The sequence below is a fragment of the Ptychodera flava genome, chromosome 15 (assembly GCF_041260155.1).
Source record: "Ptychodera flava strain L36383 chromosome 15, AS_Pfla_20210202, whole genome shotgun sequence".
NCBI classification, from domain to species: domain Eukaryota; kingdom Metazoa; phylum Hemichordata; class Enteropneusta; family Ptychoderidae; genus Ptychodera; species Ptychodera flava.
The window spans coordinates 10879318-10904504 of NC_091942.1; the positions used below are offsets into that span (position 1 = coordinate 10879318).

At 37.1% G+C, this 25187-nt stretch overlaps 1 protein-coding gene across 1 annotated transcript; it reads right to left on the reverse strand.

Annotated features, from left to right (window-relative positions):
* Positions 1–764: 764 nt before the first annotated feature.
* On the reverse strand, positions 765–24926 carry LOC139151138 (uncharacterized). The gene is made up of 21 exons (XM_070723695.1): positions 24878–24926; positions 24719–24780; positions 20114–20213; positions 19382–19450; positions 18379–18447; positions 17296–17400; positions 16116–16368; positions 15287–15463; positions 14558–14657; positions 13791–13905; positions 12775–12912; positions 11863–12021; positions 11006–11110; positions 10204–10449; positions 9532–9661; positions 8850–9087; positions 8008–8143; positions 7589–7699; positions 6846–6958; positions 5949–6072; positions 765–5137 (listed from the first exon to the last, which is right to left on the reverse strand). The coding sequence occupies exons 1-21, from the start codon at positions 24914–24916 to the stop codon at positions 4919–4921; spliced, it is 2808 nt and encodes a 935-aa protein (XP_070579796.1). The 5' UTR covers positions 24917–24926; the 3' UTR covers positions 765–4918.
* Between the last annotated feature and the right edge of the window lie 261 nt (positions 24927–25187).

Here is a 25187-nt window from a genome sequence, read left to right on the forward strand (position 1 = left end):
TATGATTTATCCTCCTGAATGGGAGATTACAGAAACTACTGAATCACCTTCTCCTGCTTCGTATTTAGATCTTTTTCTCCAATTTTATTTTAATGTCACCTCTCAACAAGACTCTAAGAAATGAGATTATTTCATCTTTACTAGCATCAATTTCCCTGACCGAGACAGCAATATTGCACTCTCACTAACCTATGGAGTACACATGTCTCAGTTTATTCGTTTTGCAAGGGCATGTAGTTCATACGTTAATTTTGCAAAGAGACATGGCTTCCTCTCTTGCAAACTTATATTGATCAAGGTTACATTAGACAAAGGATTCGCTCTACATTCAAACACTTTTTATGGTAGCCTAGGTGTCACTGGCTTGTTGACAAGTATGATCGGTCTCTGAAACAATTGATCACTGATCGCATCAGTGACATCAGTCTGCAGATTGTCGCCACTTCCGATTTTGACTCGCACATCGTATGGCTGGTGCACATGTCTTGCAAGATGCACTTGCCCTCTAGAAACCCCTGACATCACTTCTTGGTTGTTTTACTGGAAGTCCATATATCTTTCTTTCACGACTTTGACTGTATTATGTGTAATAGTGCTTTGTTCAGTCTGTGCTGTGCTGTGCTGTGCTGTATTTGTCATATACAATAATTATGCAATGTGACCTTTGACCTATGATTTTCAGATTATGGATGTGTACGATTGCTATTAAGTTTCGAACACTCAATATGCTGCACAATTGAAAAATAAAACAGGCAAAGTCTGTGTTACTGTTACTTTAATAGATCACTGTCCAATTTTTAATCAGTTATGATTTAATGTACAGAAGAATTTTCAACCTTGGGTCTATATGTAGACTGAAGTATTGTATGAGACTTAGAAACACACAGAGATGAACACATAGTGACAGAGAGTGAGGGAAGAAAAGATAAAAAAGCAAAATGAGGGAGAGGTGGGGGGGAGAGGAGATTCGGGCAGTGGAAATATTTGATAGAGGTGAGACAAGGGAAAAATTGTAGGAGCACATAAAAAGATGTAGACATCGCCTGACATTGAAAGTGAATTTGCATGAAGTTCAGAAATAAAAAAAATTGATTTACATTTTCAATGAGATCTCTGAGATGTAACAGACAGTTCTGAAATGCCCAGACAGGTTACTGAAGAAAATTTACAATTGATCACCAACTTACAGAATAAGTTGACTTTTGTGTTTTCTTATTGTGATGTAAAATCAATAAATATGAAAACAAAGTCGAAGATTTGCTTCAAATATCACACACATACCGAACACAACTGTTGTATCAAATCGGTCTAGTTTTGTTTATATGGTTCAATTTGCACATAAAATTACAATACCATATGATGACTTTTTTGGATGAACTACTTGTAGTTTGTCTACCACCAAATAAGCATTTTTTCACTACTTCTCCTAAAATTTGGCTAATTTAAAAAAATCTGACATAAAATGGTTTCGTTCATATTGGTCCTTGGATGACTGGCCAGCTACCAGAAAATTGAAACAAACTGTACGTACTATTGACCTACCTATCTATCATTTTGTGTAAAGTATGTTAAATTTTGTTATAAATAGGGAGAAAATCACTTTGGTCATTTATTTTCGCCAAAAAAACCCTGCTTGCATTATTTCAAGAAGGTACAACAAGGTACTGTGAAGAAAGTGATATTTCTGCATACGAACAATTTTTCATTACCTTATGTTGGGAAGTTTTCTGCTCTTTCGTGTCACTTTTTAAAATTTAAGTCAGAGACGAACATGTCAGCTCCCCTATACAAACCATAGACTACTTGAAATATGTTTACAATGAAACTCTGCTTAAGAGAGGCTAGTTTTACACATCTCTTGTGTATGTAAGTGAACAAAAACTTGAAACGTCCTTTCACAAGAAAAACCGTCAAAACCAAGCCACAACAAAACATAAAAACTGACGCCCATGTTTGTTTCTGAAAACAATTTAAACATGCTTTGGACCTGAAAACCAAGTTGTGTTTCCTAATGCATCGACAATGCCCTACTGTCTGAAGAGAAAACCCTTCTCTTGATCCATTCACCTCTACAGTACACAATAATGAAATCTTCCATAATGGAATCTGGTACACTTCACTACAATATCAGGGGATGATGAGTTACATACACTCAAGCTCTGTGGCCATAATCTCGGTAGCCTTCATACCGACAACATATGCTGGAGATTAAGATAATGTAATACAAAAATATACATTACGTGAATAATAACAACTAATCACAATACCTTTTCATAACAAAACAGGTTTGAGAATTCAAAAAAGTCACAATTGCACAGTTTCCCTGATTACTGCATTACTTGGAAAATAATATTTTTTGATCACCGTAATTTGGGCCAAAGGGCACTGATGAAAAAGAAAGTGGTTGTTCCATTGTAACTGAATCTGCCTTCATATCAGGTTGATTAAGTAACTTTGATTTTATTATTGGTGATATAGGTCATGTACCACTCCTGGACATGTTGCCCATTATTATAAAGTGCTGACCTCGTAGGGTCAGTATAACTTGCTTTGTTTTCAACAGTGCCCTCTGCAGATGATACCGACTGTCGCCGTTGGTACCAGCATTGACATCATTGCATAAATTTGCATGTTAAATGCAGGAAAAGCTTGGTAACAACAGCGATCTGATGATCAACAGGTTCAACTCAAGTTGCTTCAGATAATGACGACTGCATACTATCAAGTGAAAAACTGCCATAAGAGATTGTAAAAGCTATTTTTTGTAAAACTCCAATTTAAGAAGGAACACTGACCAGGAATCCCTCTATTGCAAAACCATATTTCAGAGAAACTTACACCATACTCGACAAAGACATTTTGGATAGGGAGAAAGAAAGTTGACTGACCCTGCTTTGTGAATATTGGGAGAAGCCCAGTGACACTGAAATCAGTCTGCAGGTCACTTCAGATCTGAAGGTGAGAAATTAGATGTACTGAAAATTTTGCTGAAACTTTCCTTGAGGAATCTTTCAACCATTCTCTTTCAAAATCAAGAATAAAAATCGGGGGTTGCCATGCAAATTTTGGTACTATGGAAACAAATAATTCAAGATTTATCAATATTTAAAGTTCAAAATGGCCGTGATCCCTGTGTTAAATCTATGGAGAAAAATAAAATTTTCGAATTTCGAAAAACTAAGCCGTTGAATATTTTTGTTACACCAAGAGTTTTAAAATGAACCCCCACGGGTGGTATATCAGAAAAGAATTGTAAAAGTTTGAGAGTCCAAATTTATGTCCCCGAGGCGTGTTCTGCCTTAAATAGTAACCTCAAGACATTTATAAGTCATTCTCTGTGTTGCCTTGAACACCATAATCCGTACATGTTTAAACTCCAAGCAGACACTCCCTGGTAAAACTACTGTTGTAAAATGTGAATGCATACAAAGAAAATACACGGGAAATGGAAAACTTACTCAAACATCACCTGCATAGTCAAAACATCAATTAAATTTTGAAATTTCGTACAGTAACTTAACAAAGGCACGAAAAAAGGAAAAGGTAGAGTTATTTCTACATGTAGTAGACAACACATGCATGATGAGCTTTTATCCTTTCACAAGAGAAAAGTGGTACAACCCCATTGTATTGTATGGGCATAGTTGGACCTCTTCAAAGGTAGATGGGGGTGAAAGGATTAAACCCCCGCATCCTCAGCTATTACACAGTTAGGGTACACTGTTACGTAAAATGAACATTTCAAATATTTCCTCCTCTCACTTACGTGATATATTCGTAGACGACACTCTATATATTTGAAAATACTACAAATAATCAGAAATTTTGGTTTCAAAAAACAGAACCTGATTTTGAGTGCTAAATGTTTGTGATCTACTCTACAATCGGTTTGGAAAATGTACAATGTAAATAAACTACTTTCTTGATAGTTGTACAGAGATGTTCAACGTCTGTATAAGTTATGACTGTGCTCAGAATACTTTAAATGATGTTGAACAAACTCGTGTGGTGGAACTGTAAACTTCCATAATGCTATGGTCCACCAAACAGAGATGAAAGTTGAAAGGTCAAGTGTCAAAAGTCATTACTAGGGAAACTTAAAAGAAATGCATTCAACTGGATGTCAATCTTCCCAGAACTGATACTTTTTACAACTTGAAAATTGCACATCAGTGAAAAATAAGTTAAACTAGTTCAAGCCTTGAAAACGTTCTCAGGTGCGTTCAAGATATTTGCCTGGCATACTTTCACAAGAACAGTCAAAATATAGTTCATGATCAAACAACCGGTAATGTTCAGAGGATCACATGATAGCTCTGTAGATATCAATCTTGACAAACAAATGCAACATTCTGGAAGGTGGTACTTGCATAATCTAGATTTACACCATAAATGGTCACCGTTTTGCTTTTCTCTTGATACGCAAATTATCTGCTGATTAACTTGCAAATTAGCCACCTCCTTATATTTTTTCAAATCCATGTAGAACCCGGAGTCACAGCATGCTCCTTGTTTTGAACTCTTTTTACCACCATACTATGGAGCATTCCAATTGTTTTTTGTGGTAAATTTGGACCGCTACACCGCAAAATGGGGGTGCAAGTGTTTGATTAATGCCAGGAGAACTTTAGAAGCTGATTATAAACTTTCTATTGTGCATAAATACAGGAAGTATTCATTGCAAATATTTCATTGTGAAGCAAAAAAACATATTTTGCAACAAAATTTCAGTGGAAAGGTTGAAAAAAACTGTTTCACTGCTGTTGTTTGGAAAAAATACTTGCTTCCCTGTTCTTGCGAGTACAAAAATCTTGTTTGGGACAAAAAACAGGCGAGAACTTTAGATATAATGGCACTAAGAAGATTAAACAGAACTTTAATCCACTGTTTAACTTACAGTTTGTAAAACGAACGTCAACTATGTTGAAAAGAAAAAGTTGAGTGCCCTGTTAACGTCATAGTCGGCCGCCAGTGAAACTCTGACAAGTTCTTCTCGGGGCACTTCGTCACCGACGATGTCCCGTAATTGCATGATACAGGTGTCCAGTTCCTCGCTGTTTTCCGTCATGGCGAGGTCAATCTCTGAGGAGTTGGAGTCTTCATCAAAGTTTCCACCTTGTGTTTCCCCTGCTGATGTCTGCGTATGTAAGGAAGTTACACAGGAGAAATTGATTACACTCACTGTACTGAATGTGAAATTTTTTGGAAAACTACGCATATTTTCCCAAAATGATACAAGTATGATGAAGACATAGATATGCCTGTACTCATCTTTTTCTTTCTGTATATAATCATTTCAGAAATAACTGGCAACTCTAATCTAAATATGCCCATATATGGTCAAAGGGACGTTCCTTGGTATTCAAAATGCCAATGTGAGGACACTGTTTTTAAAAAGCTGCCACCCGCTTAAAATCTGTGATTGGTTAGATTTTCTTTCCATGGTAACTGTGGCAAAATCGGAACACGTGACAGTATATCTTTACGCACCTCGGGGACAGATATTCAGACTCTCAAAAGTTTTACAATTCTTTTCTAATCTACCCACTTTTGTTGAGGGCTCATTTTAAAGCTCTTCAAGTAAGACAAATTTTAACCATCTCATTTTTTCAAAAATAACAAAATTTATTCTTAGTCATGGACTTAACACAGGGATGATGGCCAATTTGATTTCAAATATCTGTAAATATTAAATTGTTTTTCTAGTACCAAAATTTGCATGGTGGCCCCTGATTTTTATTCTTGATTCGGTAAGGGAATGGCTGAAAGTTACATTGAGGAAAATTTGAGCAAAAATTTTAGTCTGCCACTTTTGAGGCGCATACTACCTTAAACTGCCTGATTTCTGTCTTAGTAGCTTAGAGCAAAATAAGTGATTTTGAGCAAGGAATATGAAACCAAAAGAATTCAGTTGTGGAAATGACAGAAAATCTATGACTGTTTCTTACCTCTCTCTGAGATATTTCCAAAGCACAGGTCAGTTCTTTCAGTTCTAAATCAGTCATCTCATTACTGTTTGATAGTCTCTCATAAGTAGCGTACTTGCTGACCCGTGGCGGTGAGGTTTCATTGCTGCGGAAAGAACAAGCAATAAGATTTTTGCTTGATGACTCCCAAGCCCAAAGGATAAATCAGAACACAAATATCAGACATTAAAATGACTGCCCTTTACTACCAGATCGGTGACCTTTCATTGCTGTGTTCATAAAGTATATAAAACATGCTTTGTTGCCATGGTAGCAAAGGCAACATCACCGTTTTTGTCCCATGGTAACAAAGGCCATAGCAATGAGAGTTTGTAAGTATCAGACAGCAGTTTGGAATATCACTTTGCACATATTTTTAACAAAACTCATGAAATATTCATCATCGACATTCTGAGATTGGTCCTGGGATGTTTACAGTCATGTCTGCAGTGACCTCTCGTCTCTTAGTCAACTTTTCCTAATTAAGCACCAACTTACATTCCCCATAAACTACCCACTCAGAGAAAGTGGCTGGGAAAGTTGATGTTCACTGTTCTCATAAACATAAATTTGAGGTGGAAAAAACATCACCATAACATCTGGTTATCTGGTCTCATTGAACACATCCTTGACATAAGAGTTCAAAGGTCTCTGATAATGACCTAATCTTTGACTTAATGACCCATACACCCCTCCTGTGAATTTTTCCTGGAAATTGTCCAGCTTGGGATGGCACATATGTTAAATGGAAGGGAAGAGATAGGTCTAATTCTTCTACTTGTTTATCATACATTGGCAAAACTATACAATTGAAAATAAAAAGGTCATTAAAATGAATTTTAGCTGTCATAGACACATTGTGCGTGAAATATCACCCACCCTTTCCATGCAACTAAATCCTCCACTTCAGTTTGTAAATGATCTGGCAGATCGTCAAACACTTCCGACTGTACCAATGATGGCGTTTCCATGACGAAGTTCATGGCTGCACCCTGCAAAATGGAAAAAATAAATCTGTGCTGTCAGAGAAGACATGCAACAAACACATGATTTATAGTGACATTTATCACTGTCATGCCATTGAGATGACCGTCGCAAATTTTAATGTGATATGAGACGTTTGACTGGGGAAAACACTGTACTCCTGACAGCCAAGGACCAATTAATGATATATGTCATGCAGTCATGCAACTTTGTTGTGAAAAATGGATTTTACAGCAGGTCAGGACCATCATAAATATGAGTTATTACAATCCTTGTCAGCAAAGTATTTGACGTTTCAAGAAATAGTGTACAGTTTCTTTTGTTGATTCATTTATGTAACAATAGTCTGATTAACAAATGGTACAAAATATATCATGTCAGCCACAACCTTGACTTTCTTAATACTTAAAATATTTGGAAGTTCATGATTTCGGAGTCATCTTTTTTATGCAAACTGTCTCTTGTGTTTTAGTAACTGAACCTGTAACCATGGAGATTATGACAATAGATTATCACATATCCAAGTTATTTCTGTCAGTAGATTTTGATGTGTACTTAAAGTTTATAAGACATCAAAATTCTATCCTGAAATAAACTTGACAAATGGCATAAAGCATAAAAGTCAGAAAGTGACTTACTCGTAACGTCCTTGCATTGAACTGATCAGCTAGGGTAAGCATGTAGAAAGCTGTGTCCTCATCCAGCTGTGACTTTAGAGCGCCCTCGCACAGCTGTTTTAACGTATCCACCTGTTGTGAAGGGAAGAGGGTGTGAAAGAACAGAAAATATGTAGACAGAAAACAATGTGAATTTGCCAGATTTTGATGAAGTGTCTTGCACATTGATTATAAATTGTAGTTGTTGAAAGTGATAAACCCTACTCGATTCAAAAATAAATTGTCCCAGAAGATCTAAACACAAAGTCATAGGTTACCCTGGGGGTCAAAGTTTAAGGGTGAACAGCAGTTCAAAAAAATTGTGGCATCAAAGAATTTTGTGTTACTGTCAAGAATTTTGAATGTCAGAGGATGTGGTCATACATGGAAAGTTAGTTTACCTCATATCTGTCGCTTAGTGACATCATGTCAGCTAGCTGCTCCACTGAGAAATTGGAAGTGTCTAGATGTCCACTGTACAGAAACTGAAGGAATAACTTGAAGAGTTCCGGGTTTGTGTCGTGTACCGTGATTTTTCTGCAGAAGAGAAAACGCAAAAACTGTAAGGTTTCGCTGCAATCAACCTTGGTTGTCCAAGTGACCAGGAATGAAGTGAATGAAGAGTTGTCAAATGATTTGGGTTTTAAGCATTGGTATCAGTTTAATTCTTCAGCTTCCTCTGATAATTTTGAGATGGCTTAACTGATAATTATGCAAAATGGCACCACCCAAAATAATGATCAAGATGAGAAACAATTTCTGAACAAATGCCTTAAAGTTCTGATTTTTATTTTAACTAACCCACTGATACACAATCTTTGGCCAATGTGAAACAGAACACAGAAGGTTGTAGCTTAGTGACTTTTGCGATTATTCACTAATGTCAATGATATTCTGCCAACAAATTTGCCACTAACCCTGATCTTTCACTCAACTTGGTATGTGCCATTTTCACTGTCATTAAAATAACCTGAGCTGGTAAAATTGTTACCTTTTGATGTCATCAAGTGTCATCTTGCATATCTGAGTGAAAAGTTTCATACTCCTATTCAGTGTCTTGTATGTAATTATTTTTGCTGAATACAATTTGATTTGAAACCTTCACCTACAATATCCCTTTCCATAGAATAGTCTGGCCCAACTCCATTGTTTTCAATGGCCAGGCGACACATATTTCTAGCATAAATGGGGATCACAGGGTTGGCACAGTTACATATTCACACTGACATATAATGTCACTCACTTGTCAATTGCTTCTCTCATACCACTGTTGAGAGCCCTCCTGAACCAGTCACACCTGGCAGCCACAATCACCCTATGAGCCCTGATCTCTTTTATTTCAGTCTCAGCGGCCTCGTGCATATGTGATGCTGCCCCCAGTGGTGACAGTTGGAGAGGTGGGGGCGCTGCTGCTCCCGCCGCTGCCGCTGCTTGCACCAGAAGACCGGTGGTGTGATCGATGACCACATCAGCCTCATCAGCTGCAGTCGTAAAGATGCAAAGGATTCATTTATGAGGTAGATATTGGATGGGGAATTAAAACTCAGTCACATAAACTGTAATGGAGTGATGTTTCTTGTCTTAAAAGATCAATTAGTGGTTTTTGAAAATTGTGGATAGATAATCAATTTTCGGGGACTTTCCAAAAGGCTTAAAATTCAAGGACTTTCATGGAGTGTAATGATGCTGGTTAACTATTTATGTATTTTCATGTAATTTGGCCTTGTCCATGAAAGATAGTTTCTTGTTCTACTTACTATATCAAGTTGAATTCCTTACTTTCAATAGACCCTGTATGTATGCACTGTTAAGTGTTATAGTCAACAAATGAATGTTAGTAAATTTTGTCAACAATAAGATTGCACATATTACATGATGCTCTGTGTTTGTGATACTAACATTTTAATTGACATTTTTCTCTTTACCTTGCACTTGATGAATAATTTCAAAGGTCATGTCTGCAAGGTGACCCGATCTGAGAAATTCAGTCGCTGACTTGGCAAGTTGACTGTCGTTGGGAGGCGGCGGCACACAAAGGGATTCCACTGCATTTGTCTGGAAGCGAATGAAAGAAATTGTAGCTGAGAAACAAATCAATCTCAACAAATGTTCCTTTGAAATATACACATGTGTGGAACACTGATAGCAGAGCTGAATATTTGAACACCAAAGATTATCAGAAACCTTGACTATCAAAGCCTTAAGCCGGCTGTACATGGACTTGTGTTTTGATTGCTGATCTGATAGATTGGTAGTTCAAGCAAAGGAGGCATTTACGCAAAAAAGAAGTTTAGGAGGATAACCCTTGTTCCCTCTGCCAAATGAGAGGATTTCACTGCATGAATATTTCAATACTACACGTACTTGCACTTCATAACATTGACAGGGAAGCAATTAATATCGCTACAATATCCTACAAAAATTCAAATCATTATTGTTCAACCAGTGTTATGTTATGTTTTAACATATTACAAATAATAAGCAGTGCTACTTCCAATCTCATTCAAAAAATCTCTCTGGTGGTTCCACTGTGTACAGCCCCATCCTCATCAGGTCAAAGGTCAACAAAGTGGAAGTGCCTGGTCATGCAGTCTCACCTGATATGTTGGCTTGGCTGGTTTGCTTTGCTTGCTGCTACTGGAGCTTGGACTCGTACTCTCATCCGACTCTGCCGACCCTGCATCACACGGAGAATTCGTCGTCTTCTTCTTGGACAATGGATCCATGATGCCAAGTTGCACTATTGCTGTGGTAAATGTCTCCCTATGCACCAAGTCACAGACCGGCGTCAGCACCGGCTTCAGGGTTGCTTTGTGGGCCGTCATCTTATTCAGCACCCATGCCTGTAGGTAGAAATGCAGAGTAGAGACATACATAATTTCTACTTTATTCCTTTTGATTATGTTTTGATGAACATTAGCCAAATGGCTTGACCATGGAGCTAGAACGGATCAGGTAGCTTGATCAGAAAAGATATACCGGTACATGTATGTTAGAAAGCCCAGGTTTTGATATATAAATAGCGCCCTCATACAGCAGCTTATGACACTTTGCTTGTCACAGAAAGGATTTTGAAACTTTTACCAAACAGGTTGTACACTGTCATTCCTACAAGGTAGCCAGAAAAGTGTGGATTGAACAAAAAATGCATCCCCTTTGTGAACAACACAATTTTTCAAGTGAAATAGCCAGTCTACAACAGAGTGGCTACGCAGTAACTGTACATGTACATGTATGCTCAGTGCCAAACTAAAAATTGACAATGCGGGAGAATTCCAGATTCTATGTGGTTGAAAAATGGGCCATATGCATCAGAACTTTGATGAATGCACTTCAAACAGACTCAATCAAGCTGATCATTCCCTTTAAGATAATTATTCCATTCTCTCATTTCCTTACCACTCTTGATGAGCCAAACTTGAAGAGATACTTCCATTCTTTCCACGTCAACTTCTCATCGATCGCTGATCCAAGCTGGTCTATTCTCCTCAGGTACTGAGGAAACTGTAGGGCAGACACACATACATTATGATCATTCATCGGTGTAAAATAATCTAAAACACGGATGCTATGCACCATCTTATTAGTTACATGTAACATTTTAATGTTATAAGAATCCGAACATCTGTGACTCGGCCAATAGAGCGTTCTGTCAAATAGCAGCATTACCATTTATTAAATATAACGGTGAAACTACCATATCGGCAAACTTTCAATTGCACAATTTCTTTCGATGAGCTGAAAATATAGAATCAAGTAAATTTTCTTGATCCATATTAAAACATGAAAACCATGGCCAAATATTGTGTGATCCCATTGTTTTCAAATGCTGAGGTGGCTTGCTCTAAGATGTGAATAGAAACAACATATCTGAAGAAGCATCAGGACATCTACTCGCTAGAAGTTCAAGGCATGATTAGAGAGTGCACGTACATCAGTGTTGATGTAACTGTACACGTGTAATTCCTTGTACTTATTTCAAAAATTTTGTTTTGTTCGCAAAAACTCCCAAAAAGGAAACAAACTTATGAAAGCTTTCAATACATCTGAGCAACAAGATCAAGTGAAATCTACCGACAGCTTTTTGCCTCGACTGAATTTGAAGACCGCGCTGCATATAGAGAGATAAGGATCTGGCATGTTTTGGAAACATGTTTTGGAAAGTGCTGCCTTTAAGGCAGCTCAAGGTGGCATATGGTTGTGTACAGTAGCATGATAAAGTCACACGCATGATATTGAGAATTCAAAGGACCAACCTCTTCCATTATCTGCTCCATGTTTCGAACAACTGAAACAACTTTCTCGTTTTGTGTCATGACCTCAAAATTTTCTCTCTTGTGCAGCAGATTCATGAACTCTCTGGTCGTCCTCTCGTGGAACTTTCTGAGTTTGACCAGTTCTTTCATGTGAAGTGCCTGCGAAAAGACTAGATCTGTAAAATTATCCAGTTACGGTTTTCTGAATTTTGTTTTGCAGATGTAATCACAGCAGTGAGAGTACTTGAGTTACATTGAACATACACATACAGCTGTGTGCACCAACCACACAGTAAGTGGGTACTGTGTGTACGAGCACAGGTCAACAGGTCACAGACAGGGCAAGGTCAAGCCTGAAGATCAGGGGCAGGTCAAGCCAATAAGACACACTACTTATGAGATTTCTCACTAATTTGAGAAACCTTTGAGAAAATTTTACAAAGTATATGTAGGTCTGGTGTAGGACTGACAAAAAGAAATTTCAAGACATTCTTTAATAGACTTAAAAAGATTTCAAAATTTTCATAGTTACACGGCACACTGGTAGACAACGTAATGATTGTGTATTCATTATTGGTAATCTGACACAAATGTGACTGAAGCAGCAAATATCACAGTGTAATGTACAAATATTGGCAAGACTGCAGAATACTGGGTCCATAAAAGCTAAGTTACAATTAAGCATTATTCTAAGGTGTATGTTGCTATCTCTATACAATGAAAGGGTAAGATCTTTTACCTCAACCATGTATGAGCGCATGACAAGTATTTGACACTTTTTTGACTTTTAAAAATTAGACGATAGTCCATGCAGGGTTTGTAAATGTTACCAGAAATGAAATACATGTACACCCTAGTAACACTTAAGAAACTGCTCCCTGTGCAATAACACTTGACCCTCCTAATACTCACATTTCTAATCGTTCTTCCCAGTACATCTCCTTTGTGTTTCTTCTGTTTCTCTACAGTATTGGACGCTGTAATCACTTGCTCTATGGCTGTCCTGGCATCAATGACAATCTTGGATAACATATCTAGACTTGTCTCAATCTGTTTCAAAATAATGAAATAATGGCAAGAAAAAAATTTGAATTGCTGGCAAAGTGAGATAGATTGATGATAGAAGGACTTTTTTACAATAGACAAGATAATTTTGGACGAGGAAGAAGCCATTTAAACTTACTAAACAGTTGGTTATTTTGTCTGCTGTACAGCTAAGACTAAAAATGAATACAGTGTATGGAGTGCAACAGCCTGCTGATATCTGGTTGATATTCAGATTGAGTACAGAAAATGTAATCTTTTAACCCTACGTTAAGAATATACGTACAAACTGACAGTATTCACTATCAGTTGAGGAACAGGATTTGTTTATAGACACTCACTCTGTGTGCACTCAAATAAGGACTTCTAGTACATGTGGTACGATTACGATTTTTTGTGCTCTTTCACCTTATTCACTCTTATCAAATCTTTATTTGCTATAGATTTTGTGTGATTCAATGAAACAATGTTTACATAATTAATCTTGTTAGGAATAGGCCAGCTTGAGGTAGCTTGAACCTCAACTACAGATATTCAGACTTTAAAAAATTGTTGAAATACTCTGCTAGTGTGCTGGTCGTGTGACTCATTTAGAAGCCTGAGGAAGAAATGAAGATTTCACCAACTTGTTTTTACGAAAATTGACAATTGATATATTCTGCCTGGAATGAAGAGGGATAGTGGCCATTTTGAATTTCTAAGATGGGTAAAATTTCAGTTAATTTGTTTCTCTTAGATTAAAATTGGTAAATGACCTCCTAATTTTTATTCTTGATTGTGACTAAGAATGGCTTATATCTTCCTTACAGAAACTTTGAACAAAAATTTAAATCTTTTCACTTTTTAAGGCACCTACCTACGTCCTTGAGTATGTGTAAACTCACCTCTGGTATGAGGTAAATGGCTATCTCTTGTCTCTGATTCAGAGTTAGATTCTGTGAAAACTGTTGCCTGCACACTTCTACAAATCTGCTGAGTTGACCAAGAAACACCGGCAACCTGAAAATTGAAAGGAAGTAGGATGTTGAGAAATGCAATGCAGCAAATTCATCATGAAAACTATAAATTGTGACTTTTCTCTTACCAATTTTACTTCTCCCAGATCAAAAATTTCATTTTGAATTGCAGTCAAGGCGAAGTAAAAAGTACATGTACTAAAGTGGAAAACAGCTTGATTTATCTGTTGTGGACATCTACTGTGCTCAGTTTTGTAATTTTTTTGTACAATTTGAACCAGAATTCACATATTGAGAAATAAGTTGGGATGCTATAGAAGACATTTCTATATATAAATAAATACAGTTGCTTTACACATTTTTATTGAGGGTTGTTTATCTTCCATGGTGAAACAGCCAGTTCTGAGTTCAGTAAGCATCCGTTTTGTTTATGTTTGTATAAGTGGATGTATGATTGTATGTCAGTCAAGAGATATGTTGAAACTAATGATGACTACACTAAGATTTGTTCAAATTAGATTAATTTGCATATGTAAATTTTTCAGGCTTTTCCCCTTCACTTTCCTCAACAAACTTCACGAACGTTTTCTCGAGTGCTATGGAAAAAGTGGCATGAAGCTACAAGGAGATAATAGTGACTCAAATACATGAAAGAAAGAAGTTGAAGTGAAGTGATATGCAGATCTTTTACTTACCTTGTCCTTGCGTGTTTGATAATTTCATGTCTCTCTTCTCTACTCAGCTCACCTTTCCTTCTTGAGAACAGATCACACAGAGTGAGAAATTTGGCACCAGCTGCAGACATGGAAAAGAAAATATTTAACACCATTATCACTCGTAAGTAGCCAGGTTTAGCATGTGACCACACAGTGCAACATCAAAGTCATAAATGTCATGTACAACAAAAATTAGATACTTTTCATTTTACAATCAAAGTAACCAAAGCCTGAGGTTATTTCATTGTATGGCAAATTATCAAAAGTAACATGGTAAACAACAGAAGGGCTATTACTATAGTTGCAGAAAATTTTCTTTGATGGTATCGTCATACAAAAAACAGCAGTTCCTAATCCTCACATAATTTATGCTGATTTCCATGCAAACTGTATTAGTGGAAAGAATTTTCTTGACATGATTTCTGATATAAACCACCGCATTATTATAAAACTTGTTGCATTGTGGGTTCTGTACTTTATTTTCACATAGCTGACATCAGTGATATTTTTCAAAAATAAAAGTGATAATTTATTACTGCTGTAGACCATCTTTCTGTGAAGTACTGAAAACTGCCACATGTAAAGCTGAAAAATTGTTCCAGGTGAAAATGTGAAGACACATGACCTTTGGCTTTTTTGTATTCACTTTGACTTTACATGTGCTCAGAACAGTATCACCACCACAATGTTGGCTAACTTGGTACTTACCAACAGCGCCCTCACGCAGGGCTTGTTTGAAAGAGTAACATAACTTAGCAGGGTCGGCAAATGAGTTGGTAGAACCACCACACAATGAGGTGTCATCGCTACCGCTACCCTGACCGTCAAAGATGTCTATCACACGATCTGCACACGCATGGATGTCGCTGATCAAACTGAAAATTTCTACAAACAAAGAAACATTCATGAAGTGGATTGATTATGCACCTTCACATTTTCTACATACAGCAAAGTACAATATTCCTCTCTTAATACATGAAATGCTTTGGTAATCCTTTCATCACTACATTTTGGTACTCTCCAATGTTTTCAAAGGGATGTGGTGGGTACATCTACATACATTAACATTGGGTAAAAGTATTTTAAATTTGCTTCTTAGAGAATAGAGCAGCTGGCAAATAATGATGTGTTATAAAGTGTTTTCTGGAAAGTCAAACGGCTTATCAAACTTTCAAAATATTTCTATGCAGTTTCACATGTATATTAGTCTAAATGCACAAAAATCAAGTATTCATTCTTGAAAATACCTTTCATGGGATGAACAAATCAACAGGTTTTGAGATCAGAGCCATCACCTTTGTTCAGAGAGTTTACAATTCCACTGGTCCAATGGACCAGTAAGCATAGACAGTGTTGTACAATGTCATGTAGGAATAAGAAATGCATACAAAATGTACAAAAGATTACTTTAAAAGACCTAAAGAACTATTCGCTTCAGCTTCATATCGACACTAAAGACATTCACAATAAAAGAATAGATTTTCTAATTCCAGGTTTCATTACCATGCAACTACTTCCAAAAGATTGATATACATACGTTGTTTCAAGGCTGTGTTTTTCAGGAATGTTTGGCAGAGTTCAGCAAGCCTTTCCAGGCCTGGAAGCTTGGCGGCTGTCTTGTGACACAACTTGGCTGTGTCCTCCGCCAGACCCTTTGGCAGGCACTCGGCATACAGGTAATAGAGTATGGTTTCCAGAACATCTGCCTGTAGACTGGACAGCGGTGGAGGGCTTCTCTGCCAGTCCATGCTAGGACAGCTTACTTGCAAGATGGTCTTGTGAACTTTGAACTGTTAAGATATTCAAAGGAGTAAATGGTAGACATTTGACAATAACAGGCAGTTTACATTTCTGACCTGAGTTGCATTTTTCAATTCTGTAGAATGAGACTTGGGGACAAACATTTGGACACTCAAATTTTCCAATACTTCTCTGGTCTACCATTTGTGGGGGCTTATTTCAACTAAAGCTCTCCAAGTAAACAAACTTTTCACTGTCTTAGTATTTTGAAAATCAAAAATTGTATTTTTCTCCATAGAGTTAGTTAACAGAGGGATGTTTATTTTATAAATCATATTTTATGATTGAAGCAAGACACAATTGTATTCATTCATTCATTCAAGCAAAATCAATCGTTGCAATATGCAAATCAAATGATAATAACTGATTATAACATGTGAATATTCATAGATTATGCATTGTTCTCTGTTTGGGGACCACTCAGTCAGCCATATTGGCTCAGATTGTAAAACAACACTGCATGCATCAAAAAAATGTTATGGGTGCTGTTCTGTCTGAGTAATATATTTTATTTAAATCTACACTTGATGGAATCTCATGAAAAATATGGTAGTCACTCTCTTGCACATCTGAAATGTGGACTTTGAGGAAAATTTTCAGTGACTGAGCTTTGAAATGGGGGAAATTACAAATCAAAGAAAGCACATTGGCTACTGCAATTACCTACTGATACTAACTTTTTTTAAATTTTCATTTATGATTAATCAGACTGGAATTGGAAGAGAAAAGGTTGCTGCTCTCATAACACTAAGAAAGCTGAAATAGAAAACTATGTGCACTGAGTGCAACAATCTGAAGTGCTGTTTCATATAAAACGGACAGACCAAATGGTATTCTCATCAAATTGCCTGTTAGCACTATTCCTCCTGGACCAATGTTTATCAATGAATGATGTGACAAAATTTGCATGTACCTACCTCTTTGCCATTGTCGGCTTTGATGACAAGGTCAGCAAAGTAACCATGTTCAAGTGCATTGAGGAATGAAAATGGCAGATCAGCTATCTGATCACTGGCAGAAAGCTGGCAAGAGAAAGCAGGATACAATGATAAAGAAATCGTCAATTCTCATTACTGCCAGCACACAGCACTGCCAAGCTGATCAGACATAGCTGTTAACAGTCAGGAATTTAAACGTTATGGGGTCTAGTGAGGGTCAACAGTCAGAGCTTGTAACCCCTACAAAAGATGATTAAGCTCACTAACTCTACAATGTAAACAGTTCCTATTATGTGTTGATAACAAACCCTTTTACAAATTCTGACCAACTCTTTTCCAACTCTAGGCCAGGTATTTTAGAGATTTATTCTCAACCACTTGATTTATCTCACTGGTAGTTGTACCACCACTGTTGCTGATATATATCATAGAATGATCTTGAAATTTATTATATTATTGAAATGACATTCAAATGGAAAACTCATTATCTTTGGACGCTGTTTCTGTTACGCCAATTTATTGATCTGTATGTGAAAGCAGGCTAAAAATGTTTGACAAAAGACATCTTTAACCTTGCTAAGGGCAAGAATGGACAGAGGAAACGATGACATAATTTTTATATTGGGCATCTACAAGAAAGAAATAGTAATGACCTGAGAGCAGGCCTGGCAACCTACGAACTTTGGCATCCCATAAAACATGCCTATATTTTACCATAATAACCTACAGTTTTGGTCCATTTTGAGGTGGTATTTTCACAGGGTACTTTTTTCATTAGAGAAAAACAAGGAAGTGTAGATGAGTTTGTGTTAAACACGTCTATTATCAGCGTTGTCTCTGACATAACCTATGTGCATTTTGAACAATGACAAACTTTTGTAAATACCAGAGTGTTCCTCCTCTTCAATGACTCAGAACATCTGTGTTTATCATTGTGGTGCAAGCTCTTTGTCAGTCTGCCATTTTTTAAATTGTTTTTACATATTTGCTTATCTGAGTGCTGAAATATAGCTACATTGTACTTGCTTCTTTTTATCACCAGAAATTGTAAAGATATCTTACCTTTTCACAGGAAAGAATAAAACAGTTTTCATAATTAAGTACCAGCATTTCATCTGGTCTGGTGGACACCTGGAAACAAGACAGTTTGACACAGACCAATCAGTATGGTATGCAAATCACCACTGTTTCGTCTCAAGAAGAGTGGGCATGTATGTCTCCAATCTCCGTACAGAGATTGGAGCGCCTTGGAAAATTATAACCTAGCTGGGGAGTCTCAGCAGTAGCCACACTAATCTCTGCCACAGGCGACGATTTTCACCAACTTTTTGGGTATTGCGCGTTTTCCATGATATATATTTTCTGTCTTTTTTATATATAATACTTCGAACCAAAAAAAATTAGATAAATGAATAGTACACTAGTTTCAATATCGATCCTCGATTCCGTGAACACTTGCAAAACATAGACCTTGCTCCAGGTTACAGGGATGTGAATTGATGATTCAAAATGTATGCCCCAACGGCTGTCAGCTTTGCAGACGTGATTGCCAAAGTGTTAGCAGATTATTTATTATTTTTATTAGTGTATTAATGTATTATTTTTACCAGTGTGCGGAAAGTGCGATCTCTAGCTGGATTGCTCCTATCCGTTTACTATTTCTGCCACGTTTATTTAGCCAGTTGGGCGCACGCAGGACTGAAAGAAGTCCGATTTTGGAATATTTAAATTTGCCTGCAGCAGAGATTGTTGGGGGCATGCGGTCAACGACTCGGAGACCCTCTAGCTTGATTTGAAATATCCACGCAGCGATGCTGCCCCCACTGCGCTTCAATCTCTGTGTGGAGATTGGTATGTCTCCTGTATACACATGTAAAATGTGCAAAAATGTGTAAAATGTTCAGCAGTTTTTTACTTTTTGTCGTTTATGGAAAATTTTCACGGTCCGACGTCAACTCAACCAGACCCAACCACACTAACAGAATGACATACAGTCATTATGTTAAAAATTGTAAAGTGGCAAATCAAAAAATTGTATTATGCAAAAATGATGGTGTTGCATTACCTTGAATTCTATGACGTCTCCTGTTGTTGTCCCTACAAGCTTCAGAAGAGGTGGATCACCTGTAATGTACTATTTGGGGAGGGGGAATAAAAGGTGCGAGGGTGGTCAGACTAGACACTCTCAAGATTTTTTGCAGCTGACAAACATTCATTCTTGCACACATACAGGTCTGTTACTACACACATGTATACGTTTGTCTTCAGCAAAATGAGAGCAATCATTGATTGCTATAGTATATGTACTGTTCAAAATTTTTTCAGAAAGGTGGCATACTGTCATTTGACAGACATCATGGAAAAGGAGAGTTCACAGGCGTTTAACCCTCCATGAGTGTGAAATTTTTATGTATAGTTATATATATATATATATATATATATATATATATATATTATATATATATATATATATATATATATATATATAATATTTTATATATTTTTATGTATATATTATATTATATATTTTTATGGGGGGGAGAGTGAAATTTCTGCTGCATAGCTGACCATCATGATACATAATTGTTTTCTCTCTAAATTGCAGACATTTACAAGTTTTGATGGCTAAATTCACAAATACTCTATTTATACTCCCAGTACCAGTGAGGAAGACCGGTATTATATTTTGAAAACTTGCGAGAACTGACAATTGAGCCCCCCAAGACTATCAAAATGAGAACTGTCCAATTCTGTAAAGACAAATCAAACCAATAGATGGATGACTAAAAAAGGCTACCTCATAAATCTCACAATTGGTAACAAAAGATGGAATGGTTTCAGCATTTGGTGGTACTTTCCAGGTCACTTCTCCAGAGTCATCAAAGGTCAACTCAGTCCTTGAAGAGATCAAAAGAAAAAAGCATTTAGAATTCAATGAGACTACACAAGAACTATGAGTGTTTTTCCAGCGATTTATAGTGTGTATTGGTAGCAATGAGTTTGTTTTCATGATTCAAAAGGATGAAGGTATTTGCCTTGATCCTTACATGTACTGTGTACATTGAAACCACAGGGTTGAGCAAATCTAGAGGTCATTGACAAAACGGCCTATAACCTCTGAATTGTGCAGAGTGTGCAGCCAATTCAGGGGTTATAGGCCGTTTTGTCAATGACCTCTGGATACTTTATAAATGCTAATGATCAATCCACATTCACAAATGTTGTGAAAGTGAGACGCGCCGTCGTGAAAGCGAGATGCGCCAATTTTGAATCTATGCAAATTAGATACATTGCCGGTTGAATGGGAATACTTTGAAAATGGCCTGACCTCTCAACGATACATAATTTCTCAATGGCCAAGGCTTTACATGTCACAGGGCCGAGGGTCTAAACCCAGGCCAGTTCGATGCCTGACCTATAGACTTGCCCCAGTACAGTAGAAATTTTGGAAATCAGCAATCAGCACGGAAGAAATCATGAGTTATTTGAAGGCCTGTGCACTGCTTGGACGGTCAGAATCAGTGCCCTTCCTATTATTTACTGCTCAGAGAGTCTGCCGAGGCAGTACAGTGACCGCGCACATCAAGTTACCGTGCAATGCTACTGCTGCAACTATATTGACCATATTTCTGAGGGTCTGTGCTACAACTGCGTGAGTTTGGCATTAATACTGATCATCATTCAGGATTCGAGTGCTGTAGGGTACTTTTGTAACTGTACAATAGTGACAGAAACATTTTTTTTTAAGAATATTCGTAATCATAAATATATTATAATAGGGTCTATAATACAACTGCATGAATTTTACATGAAAACTAATCATCATTCAGGATTCGAGAGCAGTAGGGTTCTTTTGGAAGTATACAATAATGACAGAAATATGTAATTTTTAAGGAACAGTAGTCATAATGATAATTTTTTAAATTTTTTTACACTCTTGCTATGACTGATAAAGCCTTATCACCCTATGGCTTTGGTAGGATTTTCGTAGTGATACAAAACACTGGTTATATGTGGGCAGGTTTTGATGATATGTTCATCTCTGTGGAATGCTATGGACAAGTTGAGGTATGGGCAAGTTGAACATCTGGAAAGGGTTGCTACTTGTCACACATAATTACATATACCCATACACTGTGACATGAGGTACCCACATGTACTAGTATACGCCCACACACATACATGCACACAGTTCCATGATACTGTAACTGCAATAACAACGCTACCTGCAGAACTTCAATGTAATATTCATCATCATGAATCATTTACTGGTATATTGAGTACTGTATGATAACGCTCTCTTTAAGATAGAGTGTGTCTCTAGGACAGCTTTTCTGATACTACAAATTTTTATAGTTTTTTCTGTTCTACTGCTTTCGAACACTCATTTTGAAGCCAATGCAGTTAACAAAGTCTGTACACCGTCTAGTTTTTGTGATAATCGAAAATCTAATTTTCCAAATACTGACTATGCAGGGTATATCAGCCATTTTGAATTTACACTGTCAGTAAATTTTAGGGTGATTTGTCCTTGGTGCCAAAATTTGCTTGGTGACCCGTGATTTTTATTCCTGATTATGAAACTGAGGAGCTTACACTGGAGTTTCCTCCAGTAAAACTTGAGCAAAGCTTCAACACTTTCTGTTTCAAGGCATTCACATGTATGGTGCCCTCTGTGGTGGGGATGCAAACAGGATAAAAGAAACAGTTTTGGTACAACCACAGACACTTAGGGTCTAAGGTACTACATACTACATCCTTGTCAGTTGTACCATAGAACCAAAAAAAGAGGGTCTATGGTAGTACTGGTATATCAGCAAGCCTTGTGATGTATTGTCTACAAAGATTTGTGTTTACACTTGTTTCAGGGTTTAGCCCATTGCATTTGAATATTACAAGGTCATGGGCCACAAACAATGAGAGATTTATACCCCTTCAACACACAATATTAGATCTATGAGATATTTACTGGGCAGACACAATGGTCTTATTACATACCAACCACGTGACTGGGATGACAAATTGGATGGAGTCACGTGGACAACGCACATGTTGTGGCAAATGACACCTTCCTATGTTGATATTATAGGATTAAATTTGTAATGTTAAGCGGTTTGCATCTCTATGCCTTTCATCTCATTTTCAAGTGTTTAGGTCCAACTCTGTTGTGGAGAGCAATTAGGTTGTACCATTTCTCCAAACACAAGTGGAGTTAAAAGATTATTTGGGAATTCTGTCATTGGGATAAGCAAATTCTGAGTGTTAATTGTGGTCTTAAATCACCGTAGCTTTTGCTTTGACAAGCATCTTTGCCTTTGAAGTGGTACAACTGTAACTCTGAAGTGCTTGTACGGAAATAAGTTTATGCAGGATTACTATGCAAGCTTGCAAGTTGCATGACCATTATGTCCTAGGTCCTGAAGGTAAACATGTACTACTAATAAGCTCAACTCAACTTACAGAAAAATTGCTATAATATAAGCAGACGCAACCTTTATTCGTCTGTGGATGAGCAATAACATGCTTGCTCTCAATGAAGGTAAAACTGAGGTTATCAGATTTTCCTCTAAGTTTGTGAAGGGGAATCAACCACTGGAGTGCGACATTCAAGTTGGTGATGTCGTCGTCCATTCTTCACCTACAGTCCGTGATCTTGGCGTATTATTTGATTCATGTACGTCTATGAAACCACACATTTCCAATTTATGTAAATCAGCGTCATTTGCTTTGTGGAGAATAAGTAAAATCCGACATCTTTTAGATCAAGACTCGACAGAAAAATTAGTCCATGCCTTTGTAACATCTAGGCTTGACTATTGTAATAGTCTTCTTTATGGTCTGCCTTGCAATCTACTCAATAAGATTCAGTTAATCCAGAACTCGGCAGCACGTGTAGTTTCCAGAACAAAGAAATCAGATCACATTACCCCTGTGTTGAGTAGATTACATTGGTTACCCCTACAGAAACGTATTGAATTTAAGATTCTCTGTATTGTATACAAGATTTTACATGACATGGCCCCTGTATATCTTCAGGAACTATTAACCATTTGCTCTTCTGGTCGTGCCTTACGTTCTTCCGTTCATGGTGCAAATATGCTCTATCAACCCATTTGTACTACAGCTTTTTACGGTGACAGGGCTTTTTCCGTTTGTGCTCCACGTTTGTGGAATAGGCTGCCATTTTTATTGCGTTCATGTTGCTCTTTTAGCAGTTTTAAAGCTAATCTTAAAACTCATCTTTTTAAACAGTATTTTTAGATCTTTTTAGAACAGTTTTGTACTGCGCTTTGAGATGTTTTTACATGTAAAGCGTTTTTTTAAAGTAATAAATATTATTATTATTATTATTATTATTAACCATAATACAGCAGGCTGGACGAAGAGAAGCTACATTCAGATTTACAGGACAGCCTTAGTGACTTGAATAATTAAACCCTCCATTGCAGAGTGAGGTGGAAGAATTAACTGTGACTGAGAACTTTCAATCCAAGGATAGCACTCTCCTACATTTGTTTACAATTCTCTACACACTTTGTATACATTTCTTGATAACCCAACAGCACACTTTATCAAGTGTACATGGAAAGACATGCTTTAAATATGATGGAATATTTGCTGCCTGGGTAATATTTTTGGTAAGGTGCATGTCAGTGTTGAATACACATTCAGTCTTTTTGGCCACATTGTTGTAATGATTTTGAGTGTTATTATAAAAATCTATTCTCGAAATGTCAATATGGCATATTTTTTAATTGGCATCAAAGCCTTCTCCAAGGCCTCAATCATAACAAATTAGGGTTACGTAATGTTAAAATTCAATGAATGATACATGTATGTTATGTACGCGCATAGGTACACAAACACATTCTCCTGCAAGAAGTATTTCAAAAGTTGTATCTCTCAGCTTATGGAAAGAAAAGAAACACAAAAAACCGGTGCATACAAACCCTCTCAGTGCAATGGTTGTTTCATTCCCTTTTCTCCAGCGCAAAACAAATTAAAATTTTGAGGAAGGGGAAATCAGTAATAACATGTTATATTATTGATTTGGTCTCTCTATATTTCGAGCACAACACTGTGCGATTTTTTCATTGTTCGAATTTTATTTTGATGGCCTCAAAAACTTTGAATACAGACTTAAATACAACGTTTAGATGATACAGACGCTAGGTTCAATTGTTGGCTTCGACAATGTCAAAATATTGTACGCTAAGATCCAAGGTCGAATTCATCGACAGGTATTTGAAGATACTGGCTCCGCCCGGTGTTAAAATAAGTGTCCTGTTTTTGTCGCACTGGGGTGTTGAAAATATTCACGGTAAAAATGAGTCCGTAGTCATGATTCAAGGGGTTGTGCATCTGCTCGCTATTCACTATGGCAGTATGTGTATTCACTTACCCTTGTAAGCCACTGGACTCCAGTTCATCGGACGTCGCCGACAGGGTTTTCACCTCTGCCACCTGAAATTTCGCAGAGAGGTCACGCAATTAATAAATTAACAAGTGCCTAATGCTGTTCGACTTAAAAAATACAACACGCGATAAATAGTGAAATTACCTTCCAGGAGCCGTGGATATTTCCTATCTCGTCCGCCATTTTGGAAAGTGTTTTCGTTCAATTGCGCATGTGCAGATGTATTTAACACTAAAATATGACGTCATCTTCTAATTATAGCCATGAAGGCTCTGCCGTCTGATCCCTGACAAGTGTTACTGGACACGCATCAAATATGACATCATTGTAAGGCTACAGGTAGAATCCAATTATCTAACGAGGGGGAGGTGCGAAGATTGCTAATTTTTCACTTTCTGTGTTTGAAACTCGTTATGCCACTCCGAAACATGCCGTAAGTGTCCTCCATAATGTT